The 18,229-nt window shown below is 41.2% G+C and overlaps 1 protein-coding gene across 5 annotated transcripts in view; it reads right to left on the reverse strand.

Annotated features, from left to right (window-relative positions):
• Positions 1-2,013: 2,013 nt before the first annotated feature.
• The window catches only part of DCX (doublecortin), a 108,512-nt gene continuing 92,296 nt past the window's right edge, over positions 2,014-18,229 (reverse strand). For all 5 annotated transcript variants that reach the window (XM_032330829.1, XM_032330828.1, XM_032330827.1 and 2 more), the window contains one exon: positions 2,014-10,093. In XM_032330829.1, coding sequence (XP_032186720.1) covers positions 10,037-10,093 — 57 coding nt within the window. In that variant the 3' untranslated portion in view covers positions 2,014-10,036. The remainder of the gene's footprint in view (positions 10,094-18,229) is intronic.

Consider the following 18,229-nt stretch of genomic DNA (forward strand, 5'->3'; position numbering starts at 1 on the left):
GGAAGGGAGGGGGGGGAGGGTGGAGGGCGAACAGGAGAGAATATTTAGGCTCCAAGAAAGAACTTGCTTCAAATGCAACACGCCCTTTTCCTTACAACTCAGCTCCCACTGGTTTCTCTATTTGTCCATTCTTTTAGTCTAAACCAATGGCTGCCATACTGCCAAATTTCACAGATGATCAAAATTAGAAAAGAAATGAAATAAAGAGAGCTAGACTGGATTTGAGCCCCTCCCGGTTTTACTCACTTTTTACTCCACCTTGCGAGGACATTAAAAAGCAGCACGCACCTGTCTTCTAGTCCTCTGCATGGAGTAATTTATTTCTACGAAAAAAAAAAAAAACCAACTCACACTATATTTTCCTCAGTTCTCTCTTTTCATCACGATCTGGTTAAAAAACAACAACAACAACCAAAAAAAAACCCTTATTACAGACTGTCATTGGTTGTTATACCAACACTTGGGAACCACTGGTCAACTGCCCAAACTGTAATTCCAGACTATGCCCTTGTATTTGCCTCCCAGAACTCTATATACTGGACCTATAGCCTTGCTGCCTCAGGTAATTTTCAGTTCTCAGAAAGGGTCTTGCTTTTTTTTGCCATTCCTCGTGCTCTTCCCTCTGCTGGGAACACTCCCTACCCACCTCGAAAACTCTTGAGTCTGCTCTCAAATGCAGGCAGTTCTGTGAAGTTTTCCTGACCTTCACCATCCCAAAATATTAATTATCCCATCATTAGTGTTCCTGTAGTACTTGCTCCTTGGCACCGGACTCATTTATTTACAGGTCTGCCTTCCCTGGACTGAAACTCTGAAACCCAAGGCCCAAGAATTGGCAGAGTACCTGGAACATAGCACTCCAGAGATGTCTTAATGAAAACCACATGGACGAGTTGGACTTGATCTGATGGGCAAGAGACAACTGTCATAAATGCCCAGTCAGAGAAATGACAACATCAAAACGATCTTTTAGAAAGAATCTGCTTGTAGTGGAGACCAGGGGAGACTAAGTTGGGAGAAAGCGACAACTTAAAGATCAGTGAGAAAGAGAGTCTGGCCATAATGATCAGGAAGGTTAACCTGGCCAGTCTGATTGTTTACATATATATAGAGAGAGAGAGAAAGAGAGAGAGAGAGAGAGAGAGAGAATATGTGTGTGTGTGTATATATATATGTATACACACACATACACACACACACATATATATATATATATAAATTATGGATTAGGAACACTAAGAATTCCCATCTCCATTTACTTTCTTATTTTTTTTTTGTCTCAACCAGTGTAATGGCATGGGGCTAGTTGATGAAATGCCGTACAGAAGAAAGGAAAATTCCTAACCATCTCAATGCTTTGCTTCTTTAAACACAGCTCAGGTGGGAGCTTCAGGCTTGGCTCTCACCATAAGACTGTTCATGCTGTTTTCCGAGAACTCAGCCTCCTCTTTCTGTAAACTTTCCTTCCTCCCTTTCAGTCAACCTCTTCACAAGCCCAGCGCCTTGCATTCTCACTATTAATAAAGTCTTATCTGAGAACAATATTTAGTCATTTATGTTTGAGGGTGAGTAAGATTTTTAGGTGTCCCTTCTCCCAGGAGCAGCGGCAACCTTAAAGGGATTGGAAATTTGCAGGTAGAGACTGTAGGTAGAAGTATTTGCCAGAACCCACGTGGAGTCTTTTTTCTGCAAACACAGGACTAGAAGCAACCTCCTATTCTGATGATCAAGACTGACCTTGGTCAAAGTATCTTATACATAAAAAGAGGCCGTTTGATTCCCGCTCACTCTGGGAGATTGGGATCTTATATGGTGTAAATGTGCTGTGCTCTTAATTACGGCATTTCCATCATATATCGATAATCAGCTTCCCCATCTATATAATTAAGGGATCAGACTGATGAACATCGAAGTTTTCTTCCAGCTCGGACATTTTGGGGTTATATGAGCATTGGTTCAATGTTAAAAAAAAAAAAAAAGAAAGAAAGAAAGAAAGACACTGTCAGCCAAAAATATTGAAATTGAATTTTATTTTTGGAAAATGGCATTACACACATCTTGCAAATGTACACAGAAATGAGAATGAGATGAAGAACAGAGCTCGAGAGCCAAAATGATTGCAAGAGCAGCTCTCCAGCCTCCTGGTATCGAATGCCGTGAAGCTGCAGCATTCACAGTTCACAACACATTACACACATGGGGAACTTCTCTAGACTTTGAAGTCCTCTAACCAAAGAAAGCCCTCATGAAATCATGGAGGGAGGGAGAGGGATATTAACAGGCACAGGAGATGAAAAAGGTCTGCTCCAGCTGGTTTTACATAAGCCTCATCAAACCTACCAGTCCAAGTGGGAACAGCAAACCAAAAAGGAGAGAGCGCTTTCATGGAACAGTACTTTAGAAACACAGTCAGAAAGCAAAGATAGACATTGCCTGGGCAACCAGGGGCAATGCTTCTCTGTGCATGTCCTCATCTTTTACGGCTACAACTCTTCTACGGGGGCAGCTAAAAAGTCCCTAAGTTATCTGTTGTCATTTTCTGTTTTGTTTTTTTTTTTCATTCTTTCTTAATAAGTATGGCTCAGTCAAGCAGAGCCTTGTGAGGTTTCCAAATACCTCAAAACTGCTGCAGGGGTAAAGGAATATCATTGTCCAATGTCTTTCAATTGCACACGATTCTGAGAACTCTTCAACTCCACTATGTAAGCAAACGGTCAAACACATTCTCGAGCTGCCACCGATTTTTTTTTTTTCATGCAAAGGGAAGTTGAGTGTTTGATCATAACGTCATTCCTTGAGAAATGGTCACTAGCTGCTGAAGAGAATGTTGAGAAATGCCTTTCCCCCCTTTTTGGCCTGCTTGTTTCTTGTTGACTTGACTTGGCAAAAGACGTCGGCCCCCAAATCAGTTCTTTACAACTATGAGACACCTGGGAGCAGGGGAAGGGAGTGGGCAGGGAAGAGGGACCACAGGGAAGAATATATTCTTTTCAGAGGTTAAAATGAGTTATTTAAGAAACGGGATGTATAATACCATGCATTTACTCTCCAAAGCTAGTCACTAGCAAGCTAACGCCTCTAATACTACAACCACCAATTACAGCTGTTTTTGCTACACTTACTGAGTTCTAACTACAGCAATAGGGCAGAAAGGGTGGGCTGTTTCCATTTTTAACTTTCTCCCTTTGAAAATGGCCATAAAAGCGTTTTCTGTACAAGTTTAATGGCACAAAAAGGTGACCCAAACCTTTTTTTTTTTTTTTTAAAGAACTTACCACACATGAGAAATGCAAACTTCAATCAAAACATGCATTAGTTGTATACAAGTCATAAGGGATCATTGGCTTCAAGCTGCAATATATTGCAGGACCATACATGGGAGACGTTTTGGTATAACTTCTTACTTGCTCAAATCCCTTTAAGAGAAGTTATAAAGAAAAGCCATCAGAAAGGGCATTCCATATGGCATTGCCAAGCCATGACGTCCCCAAGGGCTGTGTACCCTGTGGAATAAATTAGCACCTACAAGCTGACTTCTTGAGGCCCACTGATTACTCTATGTGGACTGCCTGCACAGGGATGTGAACAGCTGGAGTTAAGAATAAACATTTAGGTGAATTTAGTAATAGAAGGACAAATAGATATTAATTGAGTGAATGTTTTGTTCTGTGGTAGGGGTTTGTTCATTACCCTTTCCATTAAATCAACCACAACTGCCTATCAGTTTAGCTAAAACAGTTCAACAGTTGGCAAACCCCAAACATAAGGTTGTTACAGACAATTTAATGTATCAGGGGGTAGAACTTGAACCCAGTTGCTCTACCCGACACCCAACGCCCCCAGCCGGCCAAACCAAATGACAGCAGAGATGACCTGTGGTCTCTCATGATATTATATTGCAGCTTTTAAAACTATGAGCAAAGCAAATGAAATCATTTAATAGTATTTAGCTGATAAGAATCCATGGGTGGACTTTTCTGTTCAGCTGATTATTTCTCTGAGCACACTTCACTGCTCCACAAAATGGCAGACTAAAAAAGAACCACAGAGTGCTCTGTACAGTGCTTGGAAGGCAAAGACCCAAAGATACATGAGCTGTAAGGAAACTGCTTATAAAGACCTGCTTTGGGGAAGGGCAACTGAAAATGGAGAACAAAGAGCCAGGATCAGATTGATTTCAACCACCATACTTCTGACTGGACTGGGGTACGATCAGCGCTGGTCAAGTCCAGAAATAACTTCACATCACCAAGGCAAAACTTCAGGGCTAAGAAGAGGTATGTGCCCAATACCTAGACATGGAGGAAGGAAGGAATAAAATGGGAGACAACAAACAAGAGAGGGAATTGCAGAGGACAAGAGATGGGCATTTGTACTCTGAAAGAAGAGAGTGATAAGAGAGTATAAAAATGAGAGCAATTCTAATGAACTAGAGAGAGAAAGACAAGACAAAGAAATACACAGGGGAGGTAGACATTGGCAAAAAGACATTGCTTCCTCAGGTTATTATTAACCCAGAAATGAGAAGTTTCCAGGTCCCCACATGTGCCTTAGTTCACAAGGTGTTTGCTCTGACTTCCATTGTGCCACCTAATCTCTCCCCACTAGGCTGTCCCTTCTAATCAGGAGCAAGAAGATGCTTTAATTCCCAAGGTGAATTCTATATCCCCCCCCAAACCCAGGCATCTAAGGTAAGACGAGATTGCATCTGATTCCAGAAGATGTCAAAGTGTAGGCAGTTAGAAGCAGGTTCCAGAGTCTTGTCCTGTGATAGCCAGTGTCACACCACCTGGGCCAAAGTGGGAGGTCTGCATGGATCTTTAATGAGAAACAAGCAGGAAACAATAGCAACACCAAGTGGTTGAATGTCAAGGCCACACTGCATCTTTGGGGATGGAGATAAGCTCTGGGAACCAGGATGGGAGAGACAGAGGAAAAAGTCTCTTTTTCCTGAAGAAATAGAAGAATAAAATTGGGAATTCACTTTTAAGAAATGAATGGCCTGTGTTGTCTTGGTCCATAATCACAGCCTTTAGGGCAATCCACTGAATATTAACAGCACTACACTGGGTCTAGGCCACCAAGAGCCAAAGAGTCTGTTGGAGATCTCTCTCCCCCGCCAGAAGGTAGGCATGGGGAATCAATGCAGTATTCTTGCTCCACATGGCCACACAGATAAGGAAGAGGAAACACCATATGGAATCACTGAATGTTCCATTGGACAATACTACATAAGAGGTTTCCTTCCTAGGGCAATGGCAGAAGTGTGACAGCTCTCTTGCTACGTAAGAGGTCTCAGATCACTTCTGGCATATCAATGTCTGGGACTTCATTCTCTCTGGATACCAGGTCCCAAAACATAGGACCCTTGATGTCCCCTCATCTCATATGAGCTTCAAAATACTGACAGTTTACTGATGAAACCAGCCTAGGCCTAAGAGCCAAATCCCTGGATGCCATAAGGACAATGCATGATTGTGGCCTGGCCTTGGAGATTCAAGTGGCCCTTTGTGGCCAAGGAGAGGTTCCAAAGACCTGCTTCAAAAAATTAATCTCCAATGCCTTTTAGTCTCCATAGTGACTTGGGTAGCAAAAGAGGTCATTCAAACCCCACTGTCCTGGGGCAGCTATCCAGAGATGCATATTGGCAAAGATGTTTTGGAGGTAGGCTGATCTCTGAAAACACTCTCATCAGTGTGCTAGAGCTCCTCTGGGGTACATGGGCATGCTTATTCCCTTGTCCCAGGGAGATGTGTTTTTTAAAAAAAGAAAAGCTACTTAGAACCATATCTGAGGGGGATTGAGGGCATGTCCTGCCATTATTAAAGGGACTAAAGAAGTAGATGTCATTGTGTCCAAGGCAAGCACTGCATTGCTGCTCTAAGACTTGGGCTGGTTGATTCAAAGAAGGATCAAGGGGCCTCAGACCCCTTATATTTTCCTTCTTCTTAGAACTATACATCCACTTTAAGGTTCCTTGGCTCCTTCCAATTGGGGAGGAGAAACAGGAAGAAGAGAGAACTTCCTGAGAAGCAGGGTAAGCCCAGAAGGAAGTCTCTTGGACCTGAACTAATGAATAACCCTTCAATCCCAGAAGGAGACTTACTAGGAGCCAAACCATGGGTTCAGACCTTGTTGCCCTGGTTTCTGCCATGGAAGGCCACAGGAGCAAGCAGCACACACAAGAAGGTGAGTATGGTATGTAGAGCACAGAGCTTGCTTTTTAGTGCAAATGCTAGGAGCCAATGTTTACCACCAGCTGAGGTGAATTTTAGTTATGAAGCCCCTTGCTTATATCTGGAAATTATCCCCATTGGGGCAGGATGGGTATGGGAACATTGTAGATGAGAACCACCACAGCAAGACCAGGTTATTCTCTCTAGCTAGCCTCTCTCCCATATTTTAAAAGAAATCATTGCCAGTGAATGGCAGCCACAGTCATTCAAAAAATACTGAAAAGCCATCTCGGAAATTTATGGGGAACAAAGCTATGGTTCTATTTCTTCCTTCCTTTCCCTGCTCTAGGAACGAGAATCATTTCCCTCAGCCTCTGAAGACCCAGCCAATAGGAGATGTGATGAGGTGAGCTGACAGGGAAAAATCAGCCTTCCCCCATTTCAGCTGGACAGGGCAGGAGCTCAGAGAGCCAAGGGCTCCTCAAGGTGGGACAGTGATCCTCTGTGTTGGGTGGACAAGGTCAGGCACCTCATTGTTCCTGTGGGTCCTCAATGCCTCCTCCTCCTTTGGGGACATCTGCAGTCCATGTGGATGGGAACCATGTGAACACAGGGAGAAAGAGCCGTATGAGATTGCTGTGTGGATTCCCCACTGAGCTCAGGGCAGCAGCATATGGCTCCAAGATGCAACATGACCCTGGGAAAGAATTCTCAGGAGTCTCATGGAAGGCAATACAGTTCAGTGGGAAAAGGCCCTGGAACAAGAGCCAATAGATGTGGGTTCTAATCCCAGCCCTGCCCCTAGCCAGCTGTGTGACCTTGGGGAAATTACCTCTGCATCTCGTTCCTGGCCTGAAAAGGAGGAATTTGGAGTAGGTCATGTGATCCTAAGGTTCCTTCCAGCTAGAAAGCTCTATGATTCAATCTAGGCTAATACTAAAGTCCTTAAGGACACAAAGCAGTCATGCTAATGGCTATCCTTTCCAAAACAGTGAAGAGAAAAGGAAATTTTCTCTCAATTTACCCCTAGTTAACACTACTTAAGAAGTTGTTCAGCCCAGCCCCATATATACATTTTCCCCTTCTTTGTCCCTATTTCTATTTCTGTAAGGGAGAAAAATCAGGAGGTAGGAACAAGCAACAGATGGATTGTGTTTGTGTGTGCGCGTGCGTGCGCGTGCGCGTGGGCATGCACGCGCGTAAGAGGAAGGGAGGATAGGGGAGTGGTGGTAGATGTTTGCTGAATGACTTGATATTTGCTGAGTGTGCAGAAGGTAATACAATGGGACTTTAGTGGTAAAACCAGATTGGGCAAAATCTGGCATGAATGACAAGGGTGAAGGCGCACAGTTATGATTTTTTCTTCTGCTTTGAAAATAGGCTAATTTAAAATGCAATCGTTAAAGGCTTAGATTTTGGAACAAGACCAAGCCCCCTGAAGTGGCAGTACAGAAATGTTCTCTTATAATTGATTAAAAGAAAGATGGAAAATCTACTTTTATGATTGAAGACTGTTGGATCAAAAGTCACTCTCAGGAGAATGTGTCCATTTAGTACACCTGCCACCAGCGAGGAAATGCTCAAGAAGGTAGCACAGGGCCCAGGATAGGAGAGAATCTAAACTCCTCTGGTCTTGCTCCTCACCAGCCTGTCCATTAGTGGCCTCAGCCTCCGTCTCATCTTAAATGGAAGGAACTGGGCTAAATGAGATCCTGAGAGAGTGGAATCTTTGGGGGTCTGGCCTGAAGATTAAAAATAGACCTGCTACTCTCTCTACACTGCCCCTTCCCCCCTCCTCACCATCCCAAGTACCAGTTTTTCCCAATTAACTACAAATTGTTCTGGGAGGCACTAAGGAAAAACCTTGAGCTTCCAGAAGAAAGTAGGGAGTAAAGAAAATGGGCTCTGTCATGGTTTCCAATAGACCTACACATAAAGGAGAGAGGCAAAGAAATATTCTCATGATTTGGGGTTCTATGGTGACCCATTGAACCAGGAATCAGTATTATTATCATCAGGACTTTTCTTGAGCCAAAGATATTTCTTGTAGCTAAGGTCCTCTGAAGCTTTTCTAGAGGTATCTGAGCTACCCCTTACACCACCAAGTTCCCTTCCACATCAGCAATGCCACCAAGTTGCCACGGATCCGGGGTATCCTGCAGTATCTCCCAGTTCTGAAGCCACTGAGGGTGCACACACACATACGCACACACCTCCCAAGCTCATTCCAGTTCAAGAGGAGGAACAACCGCAACTCTTGGACAACTCTTGAACAACCAACAGCTTGGCTTTGAGTGCTGCCCCTCACACACTATCCGAACAATTACAAAGAAATAAGGGGGAAAAAATCTTCATATCTGCTAAAAGCAAACACAGAACTGGCATGCATGGCTTTCCCTTAAATTTAGTCATCTTTGCCGTTATGGGCTATGGTTACAGACAAAAAGCAGTGTTATGAACCGGTACCTCAAAGACTGAGAGCTATTTCGAATGATCAGTCCTTAGTAAAGAGAAATCCTTTCTAGCGTGAAAGACAAGTGAAAGGTCTCTGTGTCTTCAGTATGAAATATCAGGATCGCAGATAAAAAAGACTTGCTGAAAATATGCCGTAACATTTCCCTTAAAATATAATTAGAATGTCTGGTCCACGTTGAAATTATTAATGTAAGCATAACTGTTATAAAGTTATCAAAAGACTGATTCTATTGAATTGGCCTCTGCTACTCATTTTTTTTCCTCCCGGAGGTTTCTGTTTGGCAGTGACAGCATGATTTCTAAACTATGTTATTCTTCTGCATTTTTTTTTTTTGGTAAATTTTCTGCATGTGTTTTTTAGACAAAAGAAAAATCACCAGTTTATAAAAAAGGAGCCTGAAGAGTTTGCTCCCGAAGTACAGACACGAAGTTTTATAAAAAGGATATTGGTTTTCTTGCTATAAAAAGCGACCAAAAGGTGTCAGACCTGAAAACAAATTCTCACAGTGTTTTCAGTGTTGGCTGTTTACAAGGCATTCAATAGAACAGAGACAGATGGATACCATACAGTTTGTGTAATAACTCGCTATGTTAGACAGCCTCCTAGAGGAATCGGGCATACGAAGTCCCTCACCGCCAACCCTTAATTGCTTATTGATTCCAAATTGCCCCACTGGAGAGCTCGACAAGAAATTTGCTGTGCTTTAGAAATGCTACCGAAACGACGACAGCGTTTCTCAATTCTGCCTAGTCTCATTTTCACTGGCCCTGCACCGGGGTCCTAAGCATCTGCTGTCAGAATTACAAATTGCTGGTGTTTCTCCCCCTTGACAGCCAGAACTGGTGCTAGACGACAAACTGGGGGCTCAGTCGGGAGGGAAGAGCAAGGCTGGGGAGCTGCCTTGCCGCCCTCCTAGGATCTTCCAGCATTCTTGAGATCAGGAGACAAGGGGCACTTGTGTTTGTCACTCTTGGATTTGCCAATGAGTTTCTTTCCCACATACGCATTTTAAGGGCTATGTATGTAAACAACCCTCTACAGAAGGAAGACTGTCGTGTATGAGCAAAGTGAGACGGGGAGAAATAACGCAGGCGCCTAAGTTTTCAATAGAAAGGTCATGGACTAGCACATTTTGCATCCCCGGAAAGTTACCCCGAAGAATGGTTAATCGATCTATCTCTTATAATTGGTAACTGTGGATCAGTGGCCCAGAGGAGAAATCACAGGAACATAAACCCAACATATTACAGTGTGTTTTTAAAAGTAAAAACAATGACAAATTAAAATTTGAAAGCACCAATAGCCCTGTTGGACCCTTGAGCAGAAGTACCCTATTGTAACGGTGAGTTTGGATTTGTACTCTGGACTCCGAGCATTCTCTTCTTCACATGGAATCACCAAGTGAGTCCGAGTCATCCAAGGACAGAGGCAGGTACAGATCCTGTAAGAAGATAAGAGGTAAAGTTAACTCCTTTTCTTGACATACTGGGCTCTGAAATGGGCAACATCAGATGACTGGGTTGTTTTAATTAGTATTTTATCTAATTCTTATTTTGAACTAATGACAGATTCAGAGGAAGCTGAAGTATCAGGAGGAATACTTGTGCTGATGTACCCTTCACTCAACTTCCCCCAGTGGTAACATCTTGCCATTTTCCATGCACTTGTGTTGCACGAATGTGTGCATAGTTCTATGCAATTTTACCATGTGTGTATTCGTGTGCCCATCGCCACAGCTGAGATACAGACCTGTACCCTCATCAGTGGGCTCCCTCACACTGCCCCAGTCAGAGCTATAAAGCCCTGTCTCCCACATCTAAACCCCCCATGGCAACCAATGATCTGTTTCCCATCTCTACAGTTTTGTCATACCAAGACTATTATATAAATGGAACCATACGGTATGTAACCTTTCAGGACTGGCCTTTCCCATTTAGCATAATTCTCTAGGGATTCATGCAAGTTGTTGCACATGTCAGCAGGTTCACTCCTTTAGATTGCTGACAGCATTCCATGGTGCCATTATGCCACAGTTTGGTTAACTATTCACCCATTGAAGGGCATTGTGGGCTATTACAACTTAAGCTTGCTCTAAAAATTCTTATACGGGTTTTTGTATTAACGTAAGTTTACGTTTTGCTGGGATAAATGCTCAAGAGTACCACTGCTGAGTCGTACGGCCATTGCACATTAAGTTTGTAAAGACTGCAGTATTGTTTTCCAGAGTGGGGGTACTCTTTATTTTTTCATCAGACAAGTATTAGGGATCCAGTTTATCTACATCCTCGCCAGTATTTGGTGTTTTCTCTCCTTTTTATTTATCTAATCTTGGGGGTTTTAAGTGGTATCTCATTACGGTTTTAATTTGAATTTTCCTGGTGGTTACTGGTATTGAACAACTTTTCATATTGTCTGTTTATTTGCTTATTTCTCAGAGTATGAGCAGGGGATGGGACAGGGAGAAGGAGAGAATCTCAAGCAGACTCCACACTGAGGAGGGAGCATGACAAGGAGCTCGATCTCACCATCCCGAGACCCGACCTGAGCTAAAATCAAGAGTCAGACACTTAACCAACTGGGTCACCCAGGCACCCCTCTTCAGATCTTTTGTTCATTTTCTAACTTGTTTTTTTTTCTTTTTTTTCTTTCTTACTGTTGAGTTTTAAGATGTTTTTATCTTTTATGTATGTCTTTGGCTAGCTATGTGGCTTACAACTATTTTCTCCCATTCTGTTGCTTGTCTTTCCATATCTTTTGCGTGGTCTTTAACAAAGCAAAAGTTTTTAATTTTCATGAGGTCCAGTTTATTATTCTTTTTATTTTATAGATGATAGTTTTGTTGTCAAACCTGAGAACTCTCTGCTTAGCCAAAGATCACAAGATCTTCTCCTAGGTTTCCTTTTTACCTCTTTTACACTTATATCTATTGTCCATTTTTTAAGTTAATTTCTTTTTTTCTTTTTAGAGTTAATTTCTGCATAAGACATGAGGTTTAAGTTAGGGGTCATTTTTTTGTTCTATGAATATTCAGTGTTCCAGCACCACTTATTGAAAAGGCTATCTTTCCTCTTTTGATTGAATCTGCGCCCTTGTCAAAAATCAGTTGTGAATATATGTGTCAGTTCATCTCAGGCTCCCAGAGAACTGCCAGGTACTGAACAAATGTTTAACCGAGAAAATGTACCCCATCTGCCTACCTGCACCAGGAATTACAGTCCATGGCTCCAGTACTGCCCAAGACTTGTCTACATCTTGAGGAGATGGAAAGAGGACATGGCATTGGTTTTTCCCACTGTCCTCAGAGCTGTATTTGGAGATACTTGTGATTCCTCTTGGACATACTTCACCCATAATCTAAATCAGCGATTTTCAAATCTCTGTCTCTGTCTCTCTCTTAATCTCTCTCTCTCTCTTCTTCTTCTTCTAAGTCCTCTATTTAAATGAGATTTTGTTCGGGAGCCCAATATATAAAATAAATACAAGTGTAGCTGTTGTAGTTGATTCAGACATTGGGGGGGCAGAATCTCACCCATCTCCAAATGAAGCAGTTTGAAAACCACTGTTATCATTTGCATTATTAGCAAGATACTAAAGGGAACCAAAACATTTAGGGTCAACTCTGGATATTCAAGAGATCCTTCTTGATGTTTTAAAAAAGTTTGTTTTTTTGTTTTTGCTTTTTTTTTTTTTTTTGCTTAGAAGGAAGGGGTAAGAAAAAAGAAAATTTTTAGGCAATTTCAATGGAAAGAGGAACAAAGTATATTCAGAAACCTGAGCTTTTAGTCCTGGAATTAGTACTACTATGACTTTGAACAAGTCTTTGAACCTTGGTGTCTTCATCAAGAAAATTCAGTATTGGAAAGGCGATATGTAAAGTCTCTCACCTCTTTGACTGTTATTTAGTACCCTCAAGGGACTACAATCATTAAAAAACAAAAGAAAGGCAAGTATAGCAATAGACTCACTTCTCACCAACCCGGCTTCCCTTCATGGTAAATCAGGGGCTTACAAACTTTTTTGCAAAAGGCTAGATAATAAATATTTTGTGCTTTCTTTGCTGGTCACATATGGTCTCTGTCATGCAGTCTTGTTTGTTTGCACTTTGTTTTACAACTCTTTAAAGATATTAAAAAACATTTCTTTTTTCATATTGGGGGGCCATCCCCAAACAATGAGGTCATAGGCAGTATTTAGCACCCTTGTTCTAAACTACCAAACACAATCTCTTATAAAACTGATAAACAGGAAGTACAAGGCTGAGGAAACAATAGAAGTTTAACAAAAACTTGTAAAATCAAACTCGGGCAAAGTGGTATACAATCTGGTCACATCTCTGAAGGGATTTTGCCTCTCTTGTACTTGAATAAAGTGAAAATTGAATGTAGTCAAAAGTATCTTCGAGCTCTAGACTTCCAGAATGGCAAAGAAAGACTCTTTGAAAATCTGCTCCAACAGTGACACTGGAAAAATTGTTAAAACCAACATTTTCAGAACTCTGGAAATTAACAAAAAGTTTTCAGTAATCCGAAGAGTGTTTATTCAAGAAAAATGGCTGAATATAAGAATACCAAAATATGTAGTGCTTTAGCTTATTCTCTTTCCCTTCTCTCTCTCCCCAACTCCAAGGTAGCCTTGAAAGCCAACAGCCTCCCAATTCCAGTATCTGGAAAACAGCAAACTAGTAGTGAGATGGTGCAGAATGAATTAAGAGCCCCCCCCCCACAAAAATAAAGCCCCATTCACAGAGAATTGTCACTATTTGGCCTGTTTGGTAGTCCTTGGAAACTCCCATTCATACACTCTTTATTTGACCTAATGCAGAGCACACTCACTGTGAGCCGCCTTTTCAGATGTTTAAAATCACAGCTGCCTAAAGAAGAGGAAACTGTTAGGGCAAATGAAGCTGCTCCAAACATTAAAAGGAAAAGCTAGAGAATTAGTGTCCATAGGAGAGTTTGAAAAGTTCCAACATATTCGCATGCTTCCAGGAATCTCTGTGACATGGCACATTTTCAAAACTGGGTGTATTCTGAGAAAAGACCTAAGACGGTCCTAATCTCTCATCTCTGGTTGGCCTTGAGGCCCTGCACAAGCAGCAAACGAAGGCTAAGGCAAAATTATAAACTGCCTGGAAGAGCATTGAAATCATGCCCCAACACACACACACACACACACACACACACACACACACACACACAGCATCTAAGCCAAGGCAGGGAGCCTTATTGGATCAAGGCATTTAAGGAAATCTAGTAAAATTTTCTTTCAAGAATGAAGGAGGAAACAAGACATTCTCAGATAAACAAAGACAAGGCATTCGTTGCTAGCAGACATATCCAAGAAATACTAAAGAGAAGCTTTCAGGGGGGAAATGAAAGGACAATGGACAGTAATTCAAATCCACATAAAGAAAGAACACTTGGTAAAGGTAAATACAGAGGTAAATACAAAAGACACAAGTTTATTTTTGTAACTCTTCTCTTCTATTATCCAGTTCAAAAGACAACTGCGTGGAATGGTAATTATATATGGGTGCTGATGGACTTATTATGCATAAAGAGGTAATTTGTATGTTAATAGGAGCCCAAAAGGAGGGGAAGGGAGGAGGGTCAAGTCCATACTATGGTAACTATTTTTATATTCAATTGAAATTAAGTTGATATTATTTCAAAATAGATTGCACTAAGATGTCAATTGTACTCTCCAGGGTAGCCACAAACATAACTCAAAATTAGTTAAAAAAAAAAAACAGACAAACAAGGAGATTAAAATTGTACATTAGAAAAAACATCTAACACAAAAAAGAGCAAAAATTGAAGAATAAGGGAACCAAAAAACATAAGACATGTAGAAAATAACAAAATGGCAGATGTAATTTCTACCTTATCAGTAATTACATTAAACATAAATAGAATAAGCAACCAAATTAAAAGGTAGAGGTTAGCAGAATGAATTTTTAAAACAAAAAGCAAACAAACAAACAAACAAAAACCATGATCTAGCTCTCTGCTGCCTGAAAGAGACATAATTCAAAGACACACATAGGTTGAACACAAAAGGATGGAAAAAGACTTATCATACAGATAGCAATCAAAAGAGAGCTGGAGAGGCTATATAATAACAGGGGGAGAAAAAGCTGAACAACTCAAGAGAGCAGGCCAAATAAATTCCCAAGCTGCCCCATTCATTTGGGAAGGTACCAGTGGAAGGTGCTGGGGCAGGTCAAAATTCTCAGAAGGACAGATAAGGGCAGAAATGCATAGGACAAAGACACAACAAGAAGCAATGTAGTATGGGAGACCTATATCCCAGGCCTATCCTGGCTATTTAACTTCCCCTTACAGGGTCTTTGCTTCTCTATCTGTAAGTTGGGGAAGATGCAGACTAGAAGATCTTTCAGTTTCCTTCTCGTTCTAAAATTCTCTAGGTCAGATCATTGCATTTTGTTTTTTATTAGTTAGACCAAAGCAAGAGAAATGAGCTAGACACTGCCAAGTTCATGAACTCCTTGGGAATCTTAAGGGTCTTTTCATTATGGAGGCCACTTTGAGTCCCACCACACTGAACCCTGGGTTTCAGCATTCACCCTTGCTCTTGATTATTCATGTAACAGAACCTTCATTGTGGTTGGTTGGCTGGTGGAAATAATTATAGGAGAAAATTATTTCAGACTTATATTTCAGAGGAAGGCCTAGGGGTAGAATAAGAAGGAAACTGCTCTTGTAGCTGCTATGACTTGGGATGGATACAGTGAGAATCAGGCTGTGGAGGGAATCCATAGGATTAGGCTTGAGAATGAACTTCTGTAAGTCTGTCCTCCATCCACTTATTTGATATTCAAAAGATATTTTCTTGTGTGGGTAGAACAACGTTCAGGAAAAGGAATTATCTCAACTCTGTGTTTTTGTTGATCGATATGTAGAAATACAGAAACACACATATTGCTTAACAATACAAATAATTTGCACCTGAAATTCATTTGCTGAGTCCCCTGGAGCCCTACAGAACAAAATGTTTGTAACAAATACAGCTGTGCTGGCGATACTATTGCGTTAGAGAAAACAAAATCTTGGTTTCTGGTCCAAGGAGCTTATAGTCCAAAGGAAGTCAGAGAGGAGTTTTGAGAAACCTGGCTTCTGGTTTGGGTTTGCTTTTTCCCAAATGTGCCCTGCACTTTTCTGATGGTGTGGCTTTGTTCTTGTTGATTTATTATTATTAGTTTTTTAATGATGGCATGCCCATTCTCTTCACCAGCCATCAAAAGCCTACCCAGGCTTCAATGCTCCACTTAAATGTCACCTAGTCTGCAAAACTTTCCTCATCTCCCACTGTCTCCCAGGCAGAGGACTTTCCCACCCTTTTGTCCGTTCTTGATTACACTACCAAAATCCACTTAGAGTGGTGTCTGTGATTTAAGGATCAGTACCCTGCTTTATTCATCAAACTATCTCTCCAAGCACTTACAGGACAACAGAGAGAAGGTCTAGAAACATAGAGGAAAATGTGTATTTAAATAATGTTAGTTATATTTTCAAATAATATGTCCAATGTATTTCCCTCCGATCTCTGGATAACTTTGCAAGCCAAATGCCTCCACATTAAAGGCATGAGTGCAATCACTGATCTAGAAAACATTTTTAAATAAACAAAAGGGTTTCCCTATATTTCTAGGCTTTTCCAAACATCTTTAATGTGCTGCCTTCTCCAAATTGTTGAACCATACTAGGGTTGTCTTTGCCCTCGGCACCCCCTTTTCCTCATTTCTAAAATGGAAATGCCACCTCCCTATCTCTGTCACAGTGTTATCACAAGGGTAAATAGGAAAATGTGCAAAAGGATAAAGCAGTATGGGAATGCACAATGTTGTTCTCATTAACTATCCAAGGACTTACTTTGTGTCCATATTGTAGCACTTGAGTATGCGGACTTTGGCTAACCCCCTCACAGCTGCATTAAAGAAGATTCTCCATGAGCTGCTTAAGAGGGGAAGCCAAGAGGCTGATTACAGCTTAGGGCCCTGCCACAGCCATCAAAAGTTACCAAAGGGATGCTGGGACTTCAAGTTTGTTTCCAACTGCGCAGGAGGAAAGTCATGGCCTCAGCCACCTGCTTCCTGTCTCCACCATGACTCACACCTTTCAGGTCCACTTGGATTGGAGTTCAAATGAGAACTGCTTGGGCCCACTGCCCAAGGACCTTGACAGTGCTAACTAAGGCTCAGGTAACTATGTAAAAGGAAGAGCAATAAGCTGAGTCCTGAGGCCCAGGAGGACTAAGCCAAGGTCATGACATTTTTAGCTTATTCAGAAAAAACAGTTCACCCTGCATCATTAGTAGGGTTAAGTATGAGGCTGTTGCCTCTGGATTGGATACACTAAGAGAGACACGACATTACTTCTATGACAATTCTGCTCCAAAGGTGTCATATGGACTTAATCACAAGGAAACATCAGACACATCTAAATCAAAGGACATTCTACCAAAGAACTGGGCTGTACTCTCCATTTCTATAATGCACCATCAAAATGAAAGACTGAAGAACTTTTCTAGATTAAAGAAGACCAAAAAGACATAAAAGCCACAGATGATGTGTGGTTCTGGATTGGATCCTGGACCAGAAAAAGGATGTTGCTGGGGCAATTGATAAAGTTTGAGTATGGGCTTTGGAGCATATAATAGTGTCTTACCAGTGCAAATGTCCTGATTTTGATCATCGTGCTATTGTCAGGACTGAAAATATCCTTATTGTTAGGAAATACATGCAAGCTTTTAGAGGTAAAAGTGTATGATGTCTTCAACTTAGTCTCAAATGGTTAAAAAAAAATGGTGAAGTGTGTGTGTGTGTGTGTGTGGTGTGAGAGAGAGAACACAAAAAAATTAAGTAAATGGGGCAAAAATCTAAACAACTGGTCAATCTGTGCCAAGAGTATACAGGACTTCTTTATATTTTTCCTGCAAATCTTACATAAATTTAAAATGATAGCAGAGGAAGAAGTTAAAAAATTAGTAAAAAGTGTACCAAAATCCAAATAGTTTTTAAAAGTTTGCTTTTAAATCATATAAGAAATCATATAATGTTTATTTGCTTATTTGCTTTAAATCATAGGAAATCATATAATGTTTTCTTGCTTCACTGTCATAAAAAAGAGTCCTTTAAAAAATAAAAGTATACACTGAAAATCCCACAGTGAGTCTCTGATGGTGCTGCCACCTATAGCTTGTTCTTCAGTGGTTAAATCGGTTTGTAGAATTGAGTCAAAAGAAAATGAAACACCCACACAAAGTTTGCAAACCCAACCAGGAGAAACAGTTTAACAATGCCAGCACTCACCTCAACAGGCTTATGGACAATGGGTCCTCAGCCTAAATGAACTGAACATGTCAATTGTTAAGTTGAACGACTCAAGAGAGCAGGCCAAATAAAGGCCCAACTGCCCCATTCTTTTAGGAAGGTGCCAATGGAAGGTGCTGGGGAAGATCAGTCTTCTCAGAAAAACAGCAAGGACATAAATGCATAGGGCAAAGACACAGCAGCTTCTGCTAGAGAGTGGAACAGCCGAAGTAGGCTACTCTCCAT

The sequence above is a fragment of the Mustela erminea genome, chromosome X (genome assembly GCF_009829155.1).
Source record: "Mustela erminea isolate mMusErm1 chromosome X, mMusErm1.Pri, whole genome shotgun sequence".
NCBI lineage: Eukaryota > Metazoa > Chordata > Mammalia > Carnivora > Mustelidae > Mustela > Mustela erminea.